Source organism: Manacus vitellinus, unplaced genomic scaffold, assembly GCF_001715985.3.
Source record: "Manacus vitellinus isolate BGI_N305 unplaced genomic scaffold, ASM171598v3 scaffold_13_pilon, whole genome shotgun sequence".
In the NCBI taxonomy this organism is placed as follows: Eukaryota; Metazoa; Chordata; class Aves; order Passeriformes; family Pipridae; genus Manacus; species Manacus vitellinus.
In genome coordinates this window covers 8,344,255-8,367,210 of record NW_021938999.1, presented here as the reverse complement: position 1 = coordinate 8,367,210, position 22,956 = coordinate 8,344,255, and the positions used below count along the sequence as shown (strand labels likewise).

At 35.9% G+C, this 22,956-nt stretch overlaps 1 protein-coding gene across 1 annotated transcript in view; it reads right to left on the bottom strand.

Moving 5' to 3' along the window:
- Positions 1–596: 596 nt before the first annotated feature.
- Positions 597–22,956, bottom strand: part of CERK (ceramide kinase) — a 39,242-nt gene continuing 16,882 nt past the window's right edge. The window contains exons 7-13 of the mRNA XM_018068013.2: positions 16,095–16,169; positions 14,041–14,193; positions 13,135–13,240; positions 10,610–10,680; positions 6,609–6,814; positions 4,236–4,444; positions 597–3,345 (exon numbers count right to left, since the gene is read on the bottom strand). Of these exons, the coding sequence (XP_017923502.1) occupies positions 3,246–3,345; positions 4,236–4,444; positions 6,609–6,814; positions 10,610–10,680; positions 13,135–13,240; positions 14,041–14,193; positions 16,095–16,169 (920 nt within the window). The 3' untranslated portion in view covers positions 597–3,245. The remainder of the gene's footprint in view (positions 3,346–4,235; positions 4,445–6,608; positions 6,815–10,609; positions 10,681–13,134; positions 13,241–14,040; positions 14,194–16,094; positions 16,170–22,956) is intronic.

The following is a 22,956-nucleotide window of genomic DNA, read 5'->3' as shown; positions in this document are numbered from 1 at the left end:
GGCCAGCTTCTGCTGTCTTCTTCCAGGAGCCACCCTTGCAGCCCCCCTGGCTACCAAAACCTTGCCATGTAAAACCAGTAAACTTCAAAACCAGAAATCTCTACAGTGCTGAAAAACATGTTTGCCTTCTGTGCCCATTGTTTATCTACAATGAACATGTTTTACTTCCGTAGTAAGTATTGCAACAAAATTCTAAACTACCACATACTATTTATAGTATAATACATATTTCATGCTTCTTAGAACAGCAGTTTCCTTTCACTTTTAGTAGTTTAGATTTTTCCACAATAATAACTCTAAATACCTGCATTATATCTAAGCTCCTTTTCCCCCTTTCCATCTTTAGTTTAGCTTGGTAGAGTTGCTTAGTTTTAGCCCAAGTCCTGTTTCACTAGTCGCTTTCCTTCACTCTTAGTGTTTGTTCACACTCACAATTGCCACAAAGGTGTGGTCAACCCAAACAGAAGGTTCTGAATTGCTCCACCTGGTTTGATCTACCCACGTTGGTTACACTGAGCACTCTACTGCCAGATTTCTGTCAAACAAAGTGAAGTATCTTTTTCAAATCAAGTTGTGAAAAGAAGAAAACCACTGTATTATTGTACAATGCTGTTTTATTTTTTCAATGAAATGCCCTAGCATCATAAAACAATACATTTTCTAATCTTGAAGCCAGCAAGATTGGGAAAAAAGAAAAATCAAAGTTGGTTTTCCTATACATAATTTCCATACTGAGACTACATTCAGAGAAAAAAACACCCTAGAATTAAAATGTAAGCAGACATTACTTACACAGCTCTTTTCTTAAAAATAAACTGGACACGTCATACAACTCACATATGGTGCTTTGCTAGTTTAATATGCTACAAATAGAATCATTCAAATGCAACTATGCAGCTTTTCTATTACCTAAGACTTTTAAATTTGATTATGTCGCAATACCTTTATTATTTACTTCACACTTCTTTACCATACTACAGAATGATATTTTCTCCTTGTTTTCTGGTGGCTTTTTCTCAGAAAGGGGATCTTCAGTATGGTGTTCTTTGGAAGCATGAAGCACTCAGTTTCAGATATTAAAATATTCAAAGCATTTCAGCATACATTCACTATAAGATTAAATCTCCATTTTTCAAGTAAGGGTCTCATGATTTGCTAGTAAACTAATGGAAAGGGCTGGTTTGTATTGACTCCTGTTCTCAGATATGAGAATGTGCCCTGGGAAAGCTGCAATGCCTCATAAACATCCTCACTGTTGGTAACCTGAGCGTGCACCATCATATCCTGCACAAGAATTACTGTAACTTGAAGTCTGGGTTCTCTCATAATATTCATGGATAAACCACAATAACTGTAGAAATTTTTTAACAAATGACACCTTAAAAAATATTTACATTTGTAGAATGGCAAGATTTCATTTTCAATGGGGTTCTTAGTTTAAAAGTACTATTTCATTTATTAAACATGGCTTTAAAAATACAGTATACATAACACCTGTGTTAAATGTCTGAAAAACAATGGATGAATCAGCATTTCAACTCATTGCATTAATATGGAAAGTAAAGAGCAGTAGTTTTGGAAAGTATTCAAGTATTTCCCTGAAATACTATATAACAAAAAACAGATCCTAGACTTTGTATGATTGTACTTGAGGCAAATATAATTTGCAAATGCTTTTTGTCATATAGAGCAGTATGAATAATACTTGTAGCAAAGATATAGCACACGATTTTGATATTACACAAAACTGGAATGTAAATAACTTCAATAGAAAAAAATAGCCTGCCATTTATAACAGTTTTCAAGTGCTTCAGTAATAAAATGACCAATCACTATGGCTTACACAGACCAAATATATGAGAAACATGAAACTAATACAAACTGGATGACAGAAGTAACAATAAATATATATGAATACAGAATCATTAGCTGTTCAGATGCAAAAAACCCACAGATCTAGTAAGTTTTAAAGAGAACTTTAAAGAACACTTAAAACAAAAAAAAAAAGAAGAGAACAGGGGCTAACCTCTGATCCTCAAACAGGAATAAGCCTGTATAAGACGAGCAAAATTTAGCCCCAAGCTTAAACACAAAACATGTATGTGCCACAATACACAAAACCATACATAATTTAAATAATCACTTCATAGCTCTGTATGACAGTCTAATGTTTTTTGTAATAAAAACAAATTAGCACAGTGAATTCGTTATTTATCAGATGCCAGTTTCTTCCCTTGACTTCACAAAACAAATTATTTTGTTTCATATTTAGTTAAATAAACACTATTTCAAAGACTTTCCATCATCAAATCATATTTCTAGACTTTACATTTCAACACCTTATTTTGCAAAGACATTTTAACATATGGAGTAGAATGTCCAAAGAATTGTGTATTGAAGTGGGAAGCTTTTCATATGTTAATGTTAGATATTTAAAAAAAAATAAAACTTGCTGGTGTTTGAGAAGTTATTTATGTTTTCCTTTGCCTGTGCCTTCCTGATATTATATAAGTATTACTGCAAGTTGCTTGCAAGATCACTGTGTGGTATTTGGTATCATCCAAACAGTCTTAAAACCCTTTATAACCCCAAAAAGCATGATGCAAGGAAGCCTTCATAAAGAGAATATATAGGATGAGGTGTGACCTGTATGCAGTTGTGCTTTTATTTTTCAAAGTATTTGCACACTGTTATTGTTATTACTTAAAGCCAGGAATGTGTGTTTGAATTGCATTGATAAGTTGCAAGGTATTGTCAGAATTACAAAATGAAAGATATTAATAAAAAAAACAGGATACAAGTGACAACACTGTTGTCCAGCATTTAAGCCACATGCAACGATATATCACTCCCAGCAGAAAACATCTTCTCAAACACTGAAAATATCTTGTCGTGATGCCAATGGAAAGTCCAATGCTTTATAACACTTAGATATTATTGCAACACAATTGCTAAATTAGCTCTCTAGAAAAGCACAGAGAATTTATCAGTCATCATGAATACATAGATATAGGGTAATCCTCTCTTTTCTAACATAACTTAGATTAACTTGCTCCCAGATATATTTTAATGATTACAATGGTTTTTAAAAAAATGACACAATGCAGTAAGATGTCTAAAATTATACTGAAGCCATAAAAAAAAAAATCTAGAAGTTTAAAATACTTGTCAATTTGACTAAAATGCATATTTACTCAATTTCCTTGAGTTTTTATTTTTTCTTCTCCCCACTGGAGGAACAATGTCTATAGTAATTGTTCAGCACTATTCTGACTGTAGGCAGCTTCATCTTTACAGTTTTCCTCGATTCCTCTTGCAAATAGTTTCATTAACTGGCAGTGAACCCTGAAAAATATGGAAATCAATTAGTAACAAATAAATAGGTTACTACATATTTCATTCTAATTATTTAATTCAAATAATCCATTCATTTCAAGCAGTTGGACAAAGTTCCTTACTCCAGACTACAGAAACCACACTTCCATTCTTGATGCAATCCTCCCCTTCATGTATCCTCATTTACTACTCTTGTCCACACAAAAAGTTCTATGGGAACTTAGATGAGCTTATCTTTTACCATACACATTATTTATAAAAGTCACTTTTGAACTGCTAAGTGATTATGTTTTAATGGAACACACGTGCATGTAAATATTATGGGTTTGGTTCCCTTTATTCTAAAAACAACAAACAAAAACAAGCAGCCCAAACTAATCCAAACAAAAAAAACCCCTTCAAATTTCACAAAATTCTCTTCTAATTTAATTACGTGCACAGTTGCAGAATTCTTTCATCATATGCAAAGACTGGATATATAAAGATATATTTTTGCTGTGTGTCAAAAAACACTGAGGATAGTATTTCTGTAAGACAAAGATGCTTACTTAAGCTTAATAGGAAAAGCTATTGCTCAGATTAATGAGGCACTCCACGAATTCAAAAAGAATCCTCCCAACACCACCTTCACTTCAAGCACTTCAAGCACATAATATCAGTTCCTAAGTTAGTAAGTATGACTTCAAAGGCAGGGTCATCTATCTCACTCAGACTGATCATTTACAACATATGTGGTTGCAGTATGCTTTGGAAAGGTAACAAAAAAATTTAAGTTTATTATCATAAGACTCAAATTTGCTATGCACAGGCACCTTTTATGGATGTCTTTATGAGCATTTCTAAAATCAGTGAGAAGGCTTAATGTATTCTGCTATATACAGAGAAAAATCAAAGCTTACCTCACTTCAATTGCTGAGCTATCCAGAGTTTCTCCATCACAATTCCAGGTGCTATTAACAATATTACAGCAACAGGCTGGATGATCTCTGCAGAACTGACCAAAACGTTTCTTTCCTATGTCCATGACATTGCTTTCATTGTCTTCTGAAAGTTTTGATGTAAATTGAAAACTCTTCACCCGATAAACATCTACAAATGGGAAGTCAAACTACAAAAAAAAATAAAATAAAGCAAGTCAGGCAATTACAGTGAAATACACTTGATGTGTAAAGCAACTCAGCATGCAGCATTTTGTATTCAAGAAAAGTCTGTCCACTCCAGTTTTCCAGAGAAGGTTACCTGAGGCATAGAGTGATTTTTGTTTTTGAATAACTGCACAATTGAAAGACAGTAAAGCCAAAATGGAACCCTACTTCTCGATGGTCCTCCTCAAGCAGCTGCAATACTGCCACTTTACAGATAACCAGGTAACAGGTTCTGAGATTACAAGTAAATGGAGTATAAAAAATATTTAAAATAACCTATCAGAAATACTATAACATGGTATCAAAGTCAAAAAGGTTTAGATTGTATCTCTGCACCATCCTAAGGACCTGTTCAAGTACAGTCCTTAAGATACATGGGCTTTTATGAAAGTCTTCTGTCTTTGCACTTGAAACAATGCCCAGAAGGTGAGAATTCCATGGCAGCGTGATCAAATCACAGAGCTGGGGGTATATGAAAATAAGAATAGAGAGTAATATTATTAAATTCCAACAAAATAAAAATAATTTTAACTAGTTAATTCAGCTAGAAAAAGCAGGTCAATTAAAAGATTTATAACAGAGGCTGCAGATTTACACTACAATATTGTACAAACGCTTTAAAACAAGACTCATAAATTAAAGGGACAATCAAATTAGAGGGTTCCTCCACCTGCCCTGAAAGCAACTTAACTGATATGGACTTAAATATTTAGTAAGCTGTAATGAATAGAGACAGGTCATTTAGAAAAGGCAATGGAGTATGTCTGTGTGTGCCTATGGGAAGGGGATGGCAACAAAGCAAAAGTGAACAAGAAACAGTTTACCCGTAAGCCAGTCTGTACTGACATACAGTCACCTTTTTCCTTTCATATTTCCTTAAGTGTCCAAAAAGGATACTATTATGGTGGATGCTAACCTGACATAAGGACATATGTACAACCCTGCATTTAATCTAAACTGCAAAACCAGCATAACTCAGAGAGAAACCTGAAGCATTGGAAAGGGAATGGCCATAGTGACAATCAGAAAAAGTAGAGTTGGAGGGACCTTCCCTCAGCTTTTAACCATAGACAAACTGTGAAGATGTCAAACTCCACGCTTGGAACCAGTGGTCCATGGATATGAGGCTCACTGAGCACTGTGCTTGTCCAAAAAGCTCAGGTGCAAAAGCTGGCATCCATGGCTGCAGTCACCTCAACATGCTCTCACATCTCAAGCCCAAGCAGAATGTAGTCCCTTGATAAATGTTATAGCCATTTTAAAAGATAGCCAGGGATGGCTTCAAATGGTCACAAATATCAAGGGAACAATGAGTGAGAATGAGAGAAGGGAAGAAGAGGAGACTGAGAACAGCAGGAAGAAGGTATATATGTACATACACACTAATTCTTCTACGGAGCATCATGAACATGTGAGATTTGTTATTGCTTCTATGCACTAGATATGTCATTAGTCCATTGTTCAGTTAATTTCCAGAACATGTTAATGACACCAGGTTGTGACAAATATTAAATGTGCGTATTCACAGCCATAGCTCTGGTTTCAACAGATACAACAATCCAAAGCAGTGATGAATCTTCCCTTCTGACAGCTACAACATACGCAAGGAATAATTTTGAAGCTGAATGCATACAGTTTGTAGACTGGTCACATATATGTAGTAAAATTCTGCTAAAAGCCTGCAGTTTACAATGAAACTGCAGTTCTGGTAACATTCTTCTAAATCACATTTTTATATAGTTTATAGAAGTGATTTATTATTCCTTATCTCATCTACCTCAGCTATGTCATGCTGTGAGTAGTTTTTCATGCTGTGAGTAGTTTTTTGTGATAACTTGAAATATTGTCCAAACAGCAAATACACAGAAAATGTTACAAACCCAAATTCAATTGGCAAAAATGGAATTTTGTTAGAATGCCACGGCCAAAGACTTGACTTGGGTAAAATGTTTTGGACTGCCTTTTTTTTAATGATACACATGCTAAGATTATGTCACCCAAAAAGTATAAACTTTAAAAACCAACCAAACAAACCTGCTTAGTAGATGATACTTTTGTCATATAAGAATATCAATATTTACAACCTAGATGGACTCTGTAGAATTCACTGTCAAAGGGAATACACACCTGATCATCTTGGTTTGTATGTCTGACAAGATACCGTAGAAAATCAAATCTGGAGCATTTACGAACTAGAATGAGATCTGCTGAACCGTCTGCCAAATGAGCTGCTGGTGAAAGACCTTTTGGACTTCGTGGACAGGCACAGCTCATATTTACTGCATTGATGGCTAGAAATTTCCCTTTAATAACCTTCCACTCTTCTTCACCTTCTGAAACACATCAATAACGATATGGATACAGGTTGTCAGTTGATTTATTCACAAGAACACTAAAAAGCGATCATTATTGGCAACCTAAAGTTTTTACTAGGCATATTCACATACTGTCAATGAATATCTAAAATAAACTACATTTGAAAAAGAAATATATTTTTCACATACTAACAGAGAAAGTTGCTTTCTCCCTTTCTAAACAAGGTAGAGGTTTTGAGGCATATGAACTGGTACGGACTTGGAAATCTAACATTATTCAGTTCCCCACATGTGGGGAACTTACAGTGATTTTCAAGGCACTTTTTTGATGGGACTATAGATGATATTTATGCTATATATTCCATGTCCTGAAATTCTGGTATTCTTTACTGTCTCAGTTTTAGGAACTTCACATTTACTTTAGAGGATATTATTACAATTGTCTAGGTTATTTTGAACCTGAAGTCTACTATGCATTCATTTTGAATTGACTGTTCCAAGCTTCATACATCAGAAAAAAAAAAAAAGAAGAAAAAAATTGTTTGCAAAGTATTCTATAGTTGGTCTTCACTCTTTGAACTTCTCTCACTTCCTGGAATTTTTATTCATTGAAACTTCTTATTACCAACTCTTCAGTAACAGAACCAAGAAAAACAGAATTCCAGGAAAAAGAGAGTAAGATTATAATATGACAATAGACTTGTCAACTTGAAAACAGAAAATTTTATTCTTTTTCCCATCTAGACTATCCTCTCTATCTCCTGAGAAACAAATCAGAAATAGCAAAAAAAAAAAAAAAAGGCAACTTTTAAATTCAACATTTTAAACATCATTTGCCACAGTGGTTTTTAGTATTGCTTGCTTTACTGCTGATCTTTTTATGTTGCTTTCAAACAGGACATTACCAAAACAAATAGTATCAATCAGATTCAAAACATGTATCTTAAGAGAGATGAGAAAGACTTAAATGTTAGACTACAGAATGACTTTCTTCAGGCTGCAGGTAAATGACAAGACCCTGCTGTGAGATGAAGGTAAGTGAACAGAACATAAGAAACTACTGGAACTGGAAACAACAGGCATTTTCTGATACACAAACAACAAAACAAAAACAACGCACTTTACTGATAAATCTGTTTGTTGTTTATCTGAGAAGCACTAGTAATTTAGTTGTGTGTCTAGATATATATTAAGTTTTGAAGTACGCTCACTGTAATAATTGTCTCCCTTAAGGTCTACTTAGAGTAGAATGCTTATATATGTTACTGTAATAGATGGTTTTCACCTGCTGGAAAAACACCGTTCAGTATAAATTTCAGCATGTTACTCAAAAAAACTCTACACTGTTCAAGTAAGAACAAAATCAGGGTATTTGTCATATTTTCAGTGACCAACTGTTTTCATTTCTGTGGGGTGCATCGCTGTAACAGCACAAATTACTTGCTCAAACTATCTTTCCTACAATAGTGCAATCATAAGCAGGGACTGCATAAATGGCACTCATTTCAACTGCCTATTGTGTACATATGCTCCAAGTTGCTGAAATCAGCATAAAGTACTAACATCCAACATTTACTTAGCACATGCACACACACTTCTGCACAATACAAGGAAATATGTTCAGTGACAGCCATCTGAACTTAACTGAATCATACACAAACCAAGTAAGCACAATGAAAGAATCAGCTAATGTACCCTCCTGAGTAAAAAGCTTATCTGAGGTGGACATTTAAAATCCTTTTTATTGCAAATCAAGAGTAGCTGATTGTATTGTTTGCTTACCACTACTGCATGGAGACTGGACTGCAAAGAAAGCCAGCTACCAGCAGTAATATGAATCTAAGTAAACAATATCCTACATAATCAGCTGCTTAATATCATGTGCAATGTTGGCTAAAGCAGTCTTGATTGCCCACTAACTTGTAGTTTTCTAGTAGCTCCTTTGCTGGATGAAAGGTAACAAAATCGCGAATTTAAAAAACAATCAACCAAACAAGCAAAACAACCCACCCAAACATAAAAAAAATCAAACCCCCCAGAAACAAAAGAAAAATGGTTGGCATTTTTTAACTACAGTTATTTCTCAAGAAGAAAATTTTTTTTTTTCCTACCAAAAAATTACTATCATATTTATATTATTATTCATACCAATTACTTATATTATGTAAAGCAATTTCTTTAGCTGAATCTGGGCATAGATTAAAACAACTCAAGAAATATATCAATTTGGCCATCCCTTGACTGCATCAAAAATCTGATAGCAGTAATTGGGATGAAAGCACTATATATAGACACATGTAACAAGAATTCAAGTTGGCACAGAAGTCTTTATGCTACCAATCAATCTCCACAATATAATGATATACTTTTTTGAGTCTAGAACCAAAAAAGATGTCTAGATGTCTAGAACCTGGCACAAATACAGTGCAAAATAACAATAATTATGAGACAGTCTAGGTCCTAAGGCCCAAGGACCAAATTTTTGTGTCACTGGGCTCTGAAAGAAGAAAAAAAAAAAGAGAGTAAAAGCAAAAACAAGCATCCACAGGAAGCCTGCCTACTATTTAAGAGAGGTTTATCCAAGATGATAAGCCAAGGCTGGAGGCAAAACTCAACCAACTGAATCTATATATCTTTCTCTAGCAAGGTCACAAGTGTATCAATATCAGTTCTTCCCATTAGGATGCAGCAGCCAGACATAAAGATATACAACTAGGAGGATGACTGCACAGAATTCAATATATTAAGAGCTGTTTTAACAAAAGGAAAGAAAAATTATGCCCATTAAAAAAAAAGATTCACAGAGGTGTGCACAGGGGTTGGAATGGGGGCAAAAAAGCAACAAGGATAGCATAACTAGACAAAGAAGAGAGAAATCTCATTTATCATTTACACTGAGTATCGGTGGGATGTTGTACAGAAATACGTAAGTCCACTAGATAAGTTATTAGTTGTCCAAGTTCACTACCTCAGTTATATTAAATAAATAGGGTGACTTTAACAAGCACAAATTTTAAATCCTGATTTATTCTAAAAGTTATCTTAATGAACCTTATCCTTATCCCTCTATACCACCTCACAGTTTATCAGTTCAGTCCTTCTCACAAAAAGAAGAGAGTCCTACTTTTGCTAAAGAAAAGAAACACATTGAAATAGACAAGTAATTAGTGTAATTTTATCAGAATTTTCTGAGGTTTGGGTGGAGGAGTCACCTCACATGTTTTTCACATACTTAGAATCATAGCATCATAGAATCATTTAGGTTGGAAAAGACCTCTAAGATCATCAAGCCCAACTGTCAACTCAGCACCACTGTGTTCACACCTAATCCACACCCATGCTACTTCTGAACGCTTCCAGGGATGGTGATTCCACCACTTCCCTGGGCTGCCTTTTCCAATGCTTGACAATTCTTTCTGTGAAGAAACTTTTCATAATATCCAATCTAAACCTCCCCTTGTGCAACTTGAGGCCATTTCCTTTTCTCCAGGCTAAACAACCCCAGTTCCCTCAGCTGTTCCTCATCAGACTTGTGCTTCAGACTCTTCGCCAGCTCTGTTCCCTTCTCCAGACACACTCCAGCACCTCAATGTCTTTCTTGTAGTGAGGGCCCCAAAACTGAACATTAGATTTGAGGTGTGGCCTCACCAGTGCTGAGTACAGGAGGACGATGACACTTACCTACATGCATTTTCCTTAAAGAAACAATGGATTATCTAGTAATTCAAAATGTTTAAAAAACAAAATACAAACACACTTGAACTGATATATTCTGAAAAAAAAATAAGCATTTTACTTTTTATGACAAATTACCTTCATGTTTTAATCCACAATCCTTCTGCTGTTCTGCCAGCTGTTGTTCACTTTTCTTGCAAATGTAACATCTGTGAACAGAAATACCATTCAGTTCCTGAAAAAACCCACTATTATTCATTTCACCTTTTTTGCTTTACCCATCCCCCCATCACAAGATGAAGTACAGCACTGACAACCCTGATGTGGCATGAATCACCATAACCCTGCAGGCAGTGCAGGTACTTAGGTACAGTGCTGAAGATTACTGGATGTCAGAGATAACAGCAGCAGAGAGCCATAAGACTGCATAGGTTGGAAGGGACCTCTGATGTGATCCAAACCTCTGCTAAAAGTTGGTCTTATAAGATCAAGGTGGTCAGTGTCTTAGTCAAGTTTTGACGATCTACAAGGATAAAGTCCACAGACCTCTGGGCACATTGTTCCAATATTTAACTGCTGTAACAGTGAAAGACAGTGACATACTAGAAAAAAGTCCATCTCAAAAGTGCTGAGGGCAGGGGAAGAATCACTCCTCACTTGTTGACTTCTCTTTTGCTTAGAAAACTCATTAAAAGGCTGGCTTTCCTTGCTGCGAGGACATGCTGCTAACTCAGGTACAGCTGCTGGCCACCAGGATCCCAAAGTTCTTTTAGGCAGAGCTGCCTACCAGCCAGTCAGTGCCCAGTCAATACTGCTGCATGGGACTATTCCACCCCAGGTACAGGTGTCTCCTGAATTTCAGGAGGTTCCTATCAGACATTTCTTCAGCCCACCAAGGTCCCTTGGAACAGCAGCCCTGACTTTCAACATAAACCACTCCTCCCAATCTGGTGTCATCCACAAAACTGCTGAGAGCACACTTTCTGAAACTGTCCCAGTCATTAATAAAGACATTGCACAGTATTAGCCCCAGTACTGATCCCCAAGGGACACCATTAATAACTGCCTGTCAGCAGGACTTGGTATTCACAGCTTTTCTAGTAGTCTAGCCAGTTTATCACCCTACTCACTTATCTAGTCCACACCTCATCAATTTTGTTTTAAGAATACTACAGGAAACAGGATCAAAGGTCTTGCTAAAGCCTTGCTGAAGTCAAGGTATGTATCCACTGTCTCCCCTTCATCCATGGACCTGTATGGCCTGGGAGCAGACTACATCAGTGAAAAGTGGGGTAAAGGAGTAATTTTGCAGCCTTTTCCATATATCTTATCACTGTGTTCCTCATACCACTAAGTAGCAGGTCCATAATTCCTTTACCCTTCTGTTATAATTGGTATACTTGTTATACTTAAACAATCCCTTCACATCCCTCCCTGATTTCAACTCCACCTGAGCTTTGGCTTTCTCAATTTCATTTCTGCATGTTTAAGCAATGTCTTTTGTGTTCTTCCAAAGTAATCCATTCCACTTTCACCCTCTCTTTACTACTCAGCTCGTTGCTCATCACATTGCTTTCCTATTCAAGTTTCTGCATATCAGAATGGATTATTCTTGTGCTTTGAGGAGGTACCAACTAACTCTTGTGTGCCTCTGTCCTCTAGGGCAGTCTCCCATAAAATCTTACCAAGATTCTCAAACAAACCAAAATCTGCTCTCCTAAAGTTCGGGGTTGCAGTTCTAGTTTTTGTCTTGCTTACTTCTCTTAGGATTTTAAACTCTACCATGTATAAAATCCCCTGCAAGGCACCAGGCACTCTTTATTCCCTTACTGACATCTGGATGACAGCTTTCTCCATCTGGAGCTTCCCCTCCATCTGATGGATCAGGATAGTTGCTCCAGCTAATACTAGCATGATCTGTAGCATGTCACAGCACTAGCACAGCAGTCTCATCAGGTTCCATGTCATTTCTGGACAAAGTTTCTGGCTCCCCTGTATCCTGCTGTGCTGTTGGCTGCTGTGACAACTACTTTATCTCTGATAGCTAAATTCATATATAAAGAAGAAGAAATACTAGTGCATAACTTCAAGCAGGTGAAAGCAAAGAGAAATGATGGAACACTGAAAGATTAAGGTAGGCCCCCTGACTGAAGAAACAAGTGAAGAATATCACACAGAATATACAGCATCATAGTAGTTGTATAAATAGGCTGATTCCTGAGAGGACTTGTCCTCAGGACAAGACACGCCAGATGTTATCATGGTACTAAAACAATTACTAAAATTGCCAGATCCAATTACAATATGAACACTTGAGAATTTTTGAATTATTATTTCCATTTGTAGAAGCTATGGGGCATTCAGACTTAATTTCTTAACACAGCATAGTACCCTCAGCATCTTGTAACCGGGTCCTGTGCTGTTATACTTTGATTCACTTAAATTTGAGGGAGGAGGAGAACCAGCTAACAAAATTTTATTATACTTTTGTTTAATGACCTGATAAAGTGTGTTCTTTTTAATGAGTCAATACTTTTTTTATAAGCTTGTCTCTTTCAGAGCAAGCATTTTGATATTAAAAACAACACTTCAGTGACCTCTATTTATGGACAGACCTTTTAAAATAGTTCACGCCAAATATCCAGAGCTAAACATTAGCCTACCCTGTTCTGCAACTATCTTTATCTCGTGGAGATCCCAGTGTATGTTTTGCGGGTTGATAAGCAATTGTTCCTTCATAATAATGATGAGAAAGAAAAGTCTTGAAGCCTAAAACAAAAAAGGTATTACGAAGTGTATTATAAATCCACATTGCAAACATCTCTGCATACATTCCTTGATTGCTCCTTTCTTTCCTTTTCTAAGGACTGCAAAACAATAGTTGCCCTCCTCAAATTCAGAGCTCTTTGTCATATGTTCTTTTAGACTGTAAAGAACAAGGAAATACCACACCACCACCCCAACTTTTTAACATTTGCCCAAAGTGCCATTACTTCATTTGACATCTTTAAAAGCCAACTAAAAAAATGTAGCCACTGCTGAATCTTAAAACTGGCCTACACTAAAATTCTCCTCATGCATCTTCTTTCAATAACACAAGATAAATCAAAGAAGGCAAAAAATAATTTCCACTAGCACAGGATTTATCCAAATATTAGCTAACAAGGCTAAATCACTCATCTCTCTATAATCAGTGCTAGATGAAGGGCAAAATTAAAAATTCATTCCATCAGCTGAATGTCTAAGACAGAGGAGTGTCTATTTCCCTCTAAGTGACTAAAATGAAAGTCCAAATGATTAGGACAGAGAAGTAACTAACTACTTTTTAGGCAGTTATCACTAGGTGGCACATATTCAACACAACTTTAATGAGCCCACTGTCAATGTTAACCCCAAAGTTACAGAGCTTTATATGATGTGATCCAATGTACTTGGTACTAAAATGAGTTTAAAATCAGGTTCAGCCTGTTTCTGATGTTTAACAGCTTCAGAGAAGGTTGGTTTGGAGAGAATAAATTAACTGCTCCAATATGTTTACATGCTGGCAAAATAACAATTACACAAGTTACCTGAGTAGTCGTATCTCATTGGACCCATCCACCGCTTCTTTTCACTATCTTTTAATATATCTCCATAAAAACCATAACCCAGCAAGGATACAGAGTATTTCAAAAACATGTTGTTGTGATGTACAGAAGAGACATCCAGAGGTTGACAGTCACCTATGAAGATTATAAGTGCAAGGTTCTATTGACATTTTATTTGCAACTGCAAACGTGATAGTAAATTTAGCATTGCAAAATCTTTAAAAATAAAAATATATGTTGTATTTGTCATAATATATGTGTCACATATGCATGTATTTCTTATTAGTGCAGAAAAGGAAAAACAATTTTTAAATTAATACTAATTTAATTTCATACTTTAAAAAGTATTAAGTGAGAAGAAAGGGCTTAGTATGCTAAAAATATATAATGAAGAATTTACACTCATTTACCCTGTAGCAGTAGGAGGGGATAGAGCAATAGAACTATTTAGATTGGAAAAGACCTTTAAGATCATCAAGTACAACTTAGTTAACCCAGGACCGCCAAGTCCACCACTAAACCATGTCTCTAAGTGGCATATCTTCACATCTTCTGAAGACCTCCAGGGATGACGACTCAGCTACTTCCATGGGCACTCTATATCAGTGCTTGACAACCCTTTCCCTGAGCAGATCGATGCAGTATCTTCTGTACATCTATTGGATACTACTTAAACCTATATGTCATACTATCAGAGGATAATTCAAGCTAGAAGGGGCCTTAGGAGGTTTCTCATCAAACCTCCCACTCAAAGTAGGTTCAGCTACGAGGTCAGATCTGGTCACTCAGGGATTATCCAATCCTGAAAGTCCCTACAAACAAAGAGTACACCACTTCTCTGATGTCCTCATAGTGTAAGCCTTGGAGTGGTGGGTGCTGGGGTGGGGGGGTAGAGGGCAGTGGAGGGGGTGTTGTTGCTTTGCTTGTTTGATATTTTGTTTTTTTTTTTCTTTTGCAGGGAGGTTGGACCAGATGATCCACTGTGATCAGATGATCTGCTGTGGTCCCTTTCAACCTGACCCATTCTGTGATTCTGTGACTTAATAACTAAAATACTATGATAGTATGATACTAAAGGCACTCTCTCTCCAATCCTAATCCAATGGCCTAAACTCTACAGATGCTGGGCAGAGTTAGCCATACGTTAGTTAGAGAAACACAATTGTAAACCTTGGCAACACTTAAAACTGCAACTGTGAAAGACTCACTAACAAGTGATAATGAACTAATTGCCATTTGGAAATTCTCTCCTTTATGCTTATGGATCATCGTTAAAACTGAATACCACCTTGCATAACTTTCCAAATTCAGTATTAAGAACTAGGTCACCATGTTTCTTCAGTATATGGCAGACAGGATGGACATCACAAATCACAATGCACTGAATTTGCCAAGCTGTCTCTTTTAGCCCCTGTGCAGTTGAGGGATTCCATTACCAGGGGACTTTGAGAGTGGCAATGTAAGCATTCCTGCTTATAATAACACACTCAAAGAGCATTATTTGAAGATCAGTTTTCTTCCCTAGTTGCTCCTGAAATATATGACTTACAGACGGCAAAAAATGGGAAGTATCAGCTAATTCCAGTCAGCAGAAGCCATACTTCTAACTTGGCATGGGAACACTGAATTGCACAGGACAACTGGACAACCAGGTCAAAATACTACACATGCATTTGAATAGCTTTCTCTAAGACAGAAATACATATCTAGAGAGATACAGTCCAACAAATGATACTGCTTAATGCATTTTACTATTTTCAAAAGAATGCCATAATGCAGGAAAACTTTAGCACCAGACAAAGTTTCACAATGTTATAATCCCTTGAAAACAATGAGTTACTATAAAGAAAGTAATTAATTTTTAACCTCCTGTATTCCACATTGGGGACTTAAATCCTAGACAAAAACTTCATATTTCAACTCAGCCATTATGTTCAAACTACATTTCACACACATATAGAAAGAAATAAATGAAATTAGTATTTTGGGCTATTTTCATCATTTTCATAACAAAACAGCAAACTGGGACCACCCACCGACAATAATATGAAGAGCTGATGTTACTGGATCAGAAATGCCAACAGTTGAATAGCATATGCAATCTGTTGATCCTGAAAAACAAAAAACTAGAGATCAGTTTGTATATTTGCAAAACAAGTATTATGGGCATGGTCCTCCAAAATAAAAGCATTACGTTCCTTTGGTTTGCCCCTTTCTATTTTACAGAACAAAGATACAAATATTATTATTTAAGTTGTAACATTTTCTCCCAAATGAGTACAAGTTATCTCTCTCCATACAAATAACAAACATTTTCAAAATATAAGCAATAAATATATAGCAGTTAGTGAAGGGAAGTTAATATATATGGAATATTTCAGGATTATATTATAGCTTTTATATCAATTAAGGCAGGCATACACTGATTCTCCTTTGCTTATGATTTCTTGCTCATTGAGATCTCATGAAAAGAAAAGAGGTTGACTGGTCTCCTGTTTTTTGTGGTACTGATCTAAATTCCAGGATGTCAACATCCTCTTCTCCTTCAGTCTTAAACCAGAAACTTCTGCCCAGTTCTATTATTTGAAAATTAGTAAATACTTGCTTTCAGGAATTAGTTTCTAGATAGGGGAGCAAAATGGATAGAGATGTACCTTTACAGTCTTGATGCAAAATACCTACAAGAAGAAAGGGGGGAAGCTTTAGGTTTCACCTATGTGCTGTTTAGAAATGGACAATTCTCCCTGAGCCCTATAAAAAACAAGAGCCTAACACAGGGATCTGGTTTCTACTCTGAAGCAGGGACTTGGAAGTCAGTTCCAGACGTACAGAAGCATATTTGTTGCAGCATGTAACTCCAAATTTGTCTTATATTTTCTCCCATCACTTTCATGAAATTGAATTCCATCAAAGTCAAGGCCAGATATCTGCAAAGAAAAACTTACTTTGTCCACATTCATGTTGTCAGATTTGCTACCAATACACTAGCTGAAGAGCAGCTCAGATACAGAGTACTTGATTTCTGAGGCCTGATCAAATTGAAACAGAAACTAAAACTGGAGGAATGAGCAATCACTATTTAAAAGCCACTTTTGGTTCTTTTTCACTTAAAAAACAGGGCATATGCAGTCAATAGGAGCAAAGACAATCCTTTTCCCTCCAATTCACTTCTGAGAAAATGGACAACACTTCCCCTGCCTATGAATGGCACAACAGAAGCTTCTACCAAGTAAATACTATGCAGAAATCTACCACAGTGAACAAGAAGCAGCTCCATGAGCCAACTAAAGAGAATTTAAATATAACAAAACTGCAGAACAAAAGAAACAGTGTGACTAAATAAATCTCTTGCTGAGATTTATTTAGATAAGGCTGAGATTCAAGATGGTGCAAGTGTACTAATACAGGCATATGCCATTGCACAGAAAACAGGACTCCAATTTCACTCAATACCGTAATAGACAAGGTACACAGATGACGATCTCATGTCACATTTAGAGTTTTATAGCAAAAAATATTAAGTAGCATTTGGAAACTGAAGCTATATTTTACTGCCAAGTTTTTCAGTTTCATTTTGCCTCCTAACTCGTGAATTTCAATTAGGCAGAAATAAAATTCTCATTACTTTCGAAAAGAAAAACAAACAAAAAAAATTAGCCACTGAGAGATCTGACCAGAACTTTTACTGCTGAATGTATAAGCCTAACACTTCATCCAACCTTTCTCATTTATTCCAGACCTGTGTGCATTCTGCTCCTAGAATTACCTTAATCACATTTGTCTTGATGTAAACAGAGCTTTCAAGTAGTATTACACTACAGGTGGGAGGAGAAGAGGGTAATTCATGAAAGCTACATTTCGACACCAGAAGCTTATCTCCCTGTGATTTTCTGTAGTCATTAAAAAGTGATTCATCTGTTTGGCAATTACATAGAACTTATTTTCATTTCTATTCATTAACAAGCAAGGAAAGGTTAAAATTAAAACTGAAGTCTTAAATTAATTCTGAGACTCTAAAATGGGAGACTGGGGAAGACATCAACACTTTTTACCAAGTGTCAAATCATCCCTCTGCCTCAGACATGACAGAGGACTATCAGTAAACAGTAAATGTTTTTTTTCTCTCTCAGAGCTTGTAGTATGGAGCAACAAAACCAGTGACACACTTACATGGAGGTAATTATGGCATTCCTTATATACCTGCCAAGAGAACATAACATCACACCTAGCATGAACCTAATGAACTAGTTTAAAGGTCACAAAAATGTTCATGATGACTAAGGATTTGAATCTTTTTGAATACTTTTTATCCAAACAAGAATTCTAGACCATTAGGTGGGTCTTAACAGATGCCGAAACAGCACTCAGAAGAGATGCACACACAAACCCCACCAAAATCCATCTTATTTCATCAGTATATGTCTAATATGAAAAACAGGATTAGAATGCAAATACAGCTTGAATAATATTCCTTGATTAATAGTTTAGGATTGCCAGAGCACACAGTTTGGGCAAGTTTTCACAGAACATGACTCTTGACTAGTGTTAGGCAGTGGCTGTTTTATGCTCTGGTTAAACCAACAGAAAAACTCTGTCATGCTCTGCCAGTTTTTCTTTGGGGATTTTTAATGGCAACAGCCTGAGTGATGGAAAATAAAAGAGGTTTTTATGAGTTGCACAGAACTACATGCAAATGTGAAGAAAGTAGTTGGACTGCTTGCTAACTGGGCCTTAATTCACTTAAAAAAGCATCTTCGGTATAGAAACTAATTTTTGCATTGGTGTGCTGGTAGAGAAGAAATTCAGCATGCAAGGAAATGATTAAGTGTCAGGTTAAGACACTTATACATAGCTGTATGTGTGCATGTAACACAGCAGACAATAAATATGTCAAAGCTTCCATTCTGGTCAAGGACATCTTGTCAGGAAGAGCTGATGGCAGCTTAAGCTTGATTCACACAGAGGCCTCACAGGGAGGGCCTTAGGAAGCAAGACATCTGCATATGAGAGGCAGATGCAATAGCAGATCAACAGGCTCTACTGACCATATTGATCAGAAGCCCCCTGGCTGTAACATGAGTTTAGATGTCTATCTCACTTGCAGACACCAAATGCAAACATGAAAATTTGAGTCTCAAGTTCAAACTGAAACTCACCCTAAGGAGATTAACTCCATCACCTAAAATGCCACCATCCAGCAGTGTTCAAGTGCTGCAGATTACTCGGCTTGGCTTCCAACTGCTACTCTAGTACAATAACTGTCTTGCATAGGGCTGGTACATTTCAATGATGGTGGCACCTTGCCACCACATGTAGATAGCGGAATATCTGAATTCTCCGAGCTAAAGAAAGCTCTCATGCCAGATATTTTGGTGTTAGGAGCTTACTGAAAACATGAAGCCTGACCAAACCTGACAGAGTTCAAGCAGCATTTGGGTGATACTCTCAGGCACATGGCATGACTCTTGGGGATGGTCCTGTGCCGGGCCAGGAGTTGGACTCGATGATCCTTGTGGATCCCTTCCAACTCAGCACATTCTGTGATTCTGTGAAGTATGCAGAGGGCACATCAACTTGTTTTTGTTAAAGTATAATTATTTGGAATCTTTACCAGACTTTATACATTTTCCTTGAAGTCTGTTTATTATTAGAAGGTATTAGTTGTTATACAGGCAATTTCTTCTATGTTCTTTCCCTCCCCAAATACGAAAAATGAATTTTTTTATATAAATACATTTAGTGATTTAAAAATTATCAAAGAAATCCTTCCTTTTAATTAATCACAAGGAGGAATATCACAAGAATAAGTAATCTTGACTTAATTGTCTCCACAGCAGGCCCACTACATTAAATGCAGTATTTAGTTCTAAGACTGCCATTTCAAGATGTATAATGGATTTAAAATGCTGAAGGAGGAGCATAAAACATTACATTTCAGATTTCAAAGATACACTGACCTATGAAATGAGATGCTAACTAAACAGCAAAGATCATTAAATATTACAAATGTAACTGAGAAGGTTGTGGACATATTACTTGGAGTAATTTAAAAAAAAAAAAGATAGCTTTTATTGCTATGCTATAGCACATTTTTCAAGACAATTTTTACACTCTACATGACAGCAATATGAGTCCAGTCATGCTTCATTATTTGACTTGAATCTGTTTTTTAAGTTTGTGAATGATCCTCCACCATTTTTCTACACTCCTTTCACACAGGAAGCCTGTGCCATCTTTAGCATTCTTAACTTCTACAGTTACACATCAACATGCAGATTATAATCATACTGCATGCTTCAGTCCTAGACATTAGGATTGACCTCAAACATTAGAGTTGACCACGAAAAAAAATGAGAGTGATCTGGACACACCGGGAGCCTAAAATCACTGTAGTTATTAACTCATGTCTACACTTTATTCAATCTTCTCTACTGTTGGGAAGAATTTTTCCCCTATCCCCAGGGTAGGTCGCAGATTTGGGTTTTGGAATAAATGTATTATAATATTATTTTGTATTATTTTGGAATAAATACTATTATGTCACAGTACAGAATAAAGTGGGATGGTTTTTTTCTACCTGCTGAGATCATTAGAGTATTTAATCTAGTAAGTTCTTTTTAACTAAAGAGTCCTCTGACAGCAATTGACAGTTTTGTCCTCCTATTCTGTGCCAAGTTTAATAAGAACAACGAATTACTTTGGCTTACTCCAGAGGGTATAGTTGCAATACTAAAACATTTGGATGAAACCTCAGTGTTACATGCTGTAACAGAAATTATTCTCAGTTTTTAAATTCTATGGAGACATACTACTACTTTGAATGCAGTGAGACTCCATGGCTGAACATGCTCTTAAGGCTAGAAGACATAACTAGCTTTTAAGGCTGGGAGGAAGAAATAACCAAACAGAGGTTTTCATAGGTGTGCTGTAACCTCTAAGTACTCTTAACAGCAAATCTGTTTACAATGGCAATCAGTCAGTTTGCACTGGCAGATCTGAAGAATGGCTGCAACTGAGAGAAATTCAGAAGTTAAAACTGCCATTTGAGTAGAAGCCTTTTATTCATATCAATAAAAACACAAGCTATTTCATAAAAATGTTCCATAGAGCATAAAAAAATCACTGAGTAAACTATCTCCATGTATCAGAAGACACACAAAGCTTTAGATCTTAATCTCTAAACTATGGATAATGTTTGTTTTCAATATCTATTAATGAGCTCTTAGGATTTTTAAATAAAGGTGGGTTATAAAGACCTAGAAAGAACATAATGGATTAAGTTTTTCTAGATGGATAATTTATATTTCATTATTATTTTGGCGTGCTGTATTTCAGGACTATCAGTTTAGTTTAAAAAAAAAAGTCTTTTCAAGAATTTCACTTATTTTTGGAACAGACTTCTTGCACCAGTGATGGAACTAAGGTATCTGTTGGGGTCAATACATGGCTAGAACTCCATTATATCAAGCAAAGATGAACCAAGAACAGCTTCACCAAGAGCTTAAAAAAAATCAAAACAAAAAAACAACTCTTGATGCTTTCATACTCAGTTTAAAGTCTTTAATGTCCAGATGTGTTAAGAAAGGGTTAAGATTTGTTCAGCGATTTGACTACTTTTTTCAGTAAATAAGCACCTCCCCATATATACAGTAATGGATCATTCTAAATATTGCACAATATACAAGCAGATCAAGATATTTATTATCCTCTTCCAAAAAATGAATTAATAAAACTTTAAGACCAGCTTCCTTCTACACCACTATAAATAATTTTTGAGGGATTTGAATAATGACTTGGAGAAAATATTTGAATTATAGCACTGACTACAAGGCTGTACCTCATGTTAGTTCAAGGAACAGAACATACAGTATACCTTCAAATAGTAAAAGTGTACAATGGAAAAACACAACAAATGAAACATTAAAATGTGTAAGAGAAGAAAGTGACTTGATACATGTTAACAAAATTAAAACATCAGTGAATCTCACACTTTTTGGGTGTAATTGGAAAAAAATGCATTAAGAAATTGTTGAAAAAGTAAGGTTAGTATTTCCTAAGGATAAAGAAATAACTCTTAGTATTGAGGTTCTGTTTTTTCAATTGTATCTTTTTATGGTCACATTATCAACAGAAGGCAAAATCTTCTGAAAATAATCATGTAAGCAAAAAATCTTTAGTTCAAGAAATTTTCCCAAATAAGGAAAAGGAAGAAAAGAACACTTCAAATTCTCTTCTTGTGAATTTTGTTACAGAAACTGACTTTAATACAAAGCTTTAACAAATAAAATCAGGATATACTTAAATACAGTAATTCTGTGCTAGTTAACAAGGAGAGTGCAAAACCATAAGGGGATAGTCACATTGCAACTTTTAGATAACTAACATTTATAGTACTGCAAGCAGAAAAGATTAAGCTTCTTCCAAGCAACAATTCAGATCATTTAGATTTGGATACGTTCTTCACAAAGATGTAAGGAGCGTAACATTAGTCACCTAAAGCCACACTTACTTCATTTGGTGTATTTTTACAACCTGTGCTAAATTTTCTCAGAAAACTTTATTTTAATTCTAATCAGAAGCTCACAATGTTTATTTCACATCCCAGTTCTTTATTTCAAAGCTCAAGCATCAGACAAGAAAAAGAGAACAACGTAGAAACACTGAACTGTCCATCTGTCTCTCTACAGAGACCTCAAAATTACAGAAAAGAGTTGTTGTTAAATAGATGCAACACTCAGTCCAGGAAGAGAGAGTCATCTTGTAAGTCCCCTTTTGAAGGAACCTTTGAGGACCAAATGGGCAGGGTGAAGTAACACCTGGAACACTAGATGTAAAATAGCAAAACTGATCCAAAGAGTACCTTCATTGTCGATAAAAATAACAGTAATAAAATCACTA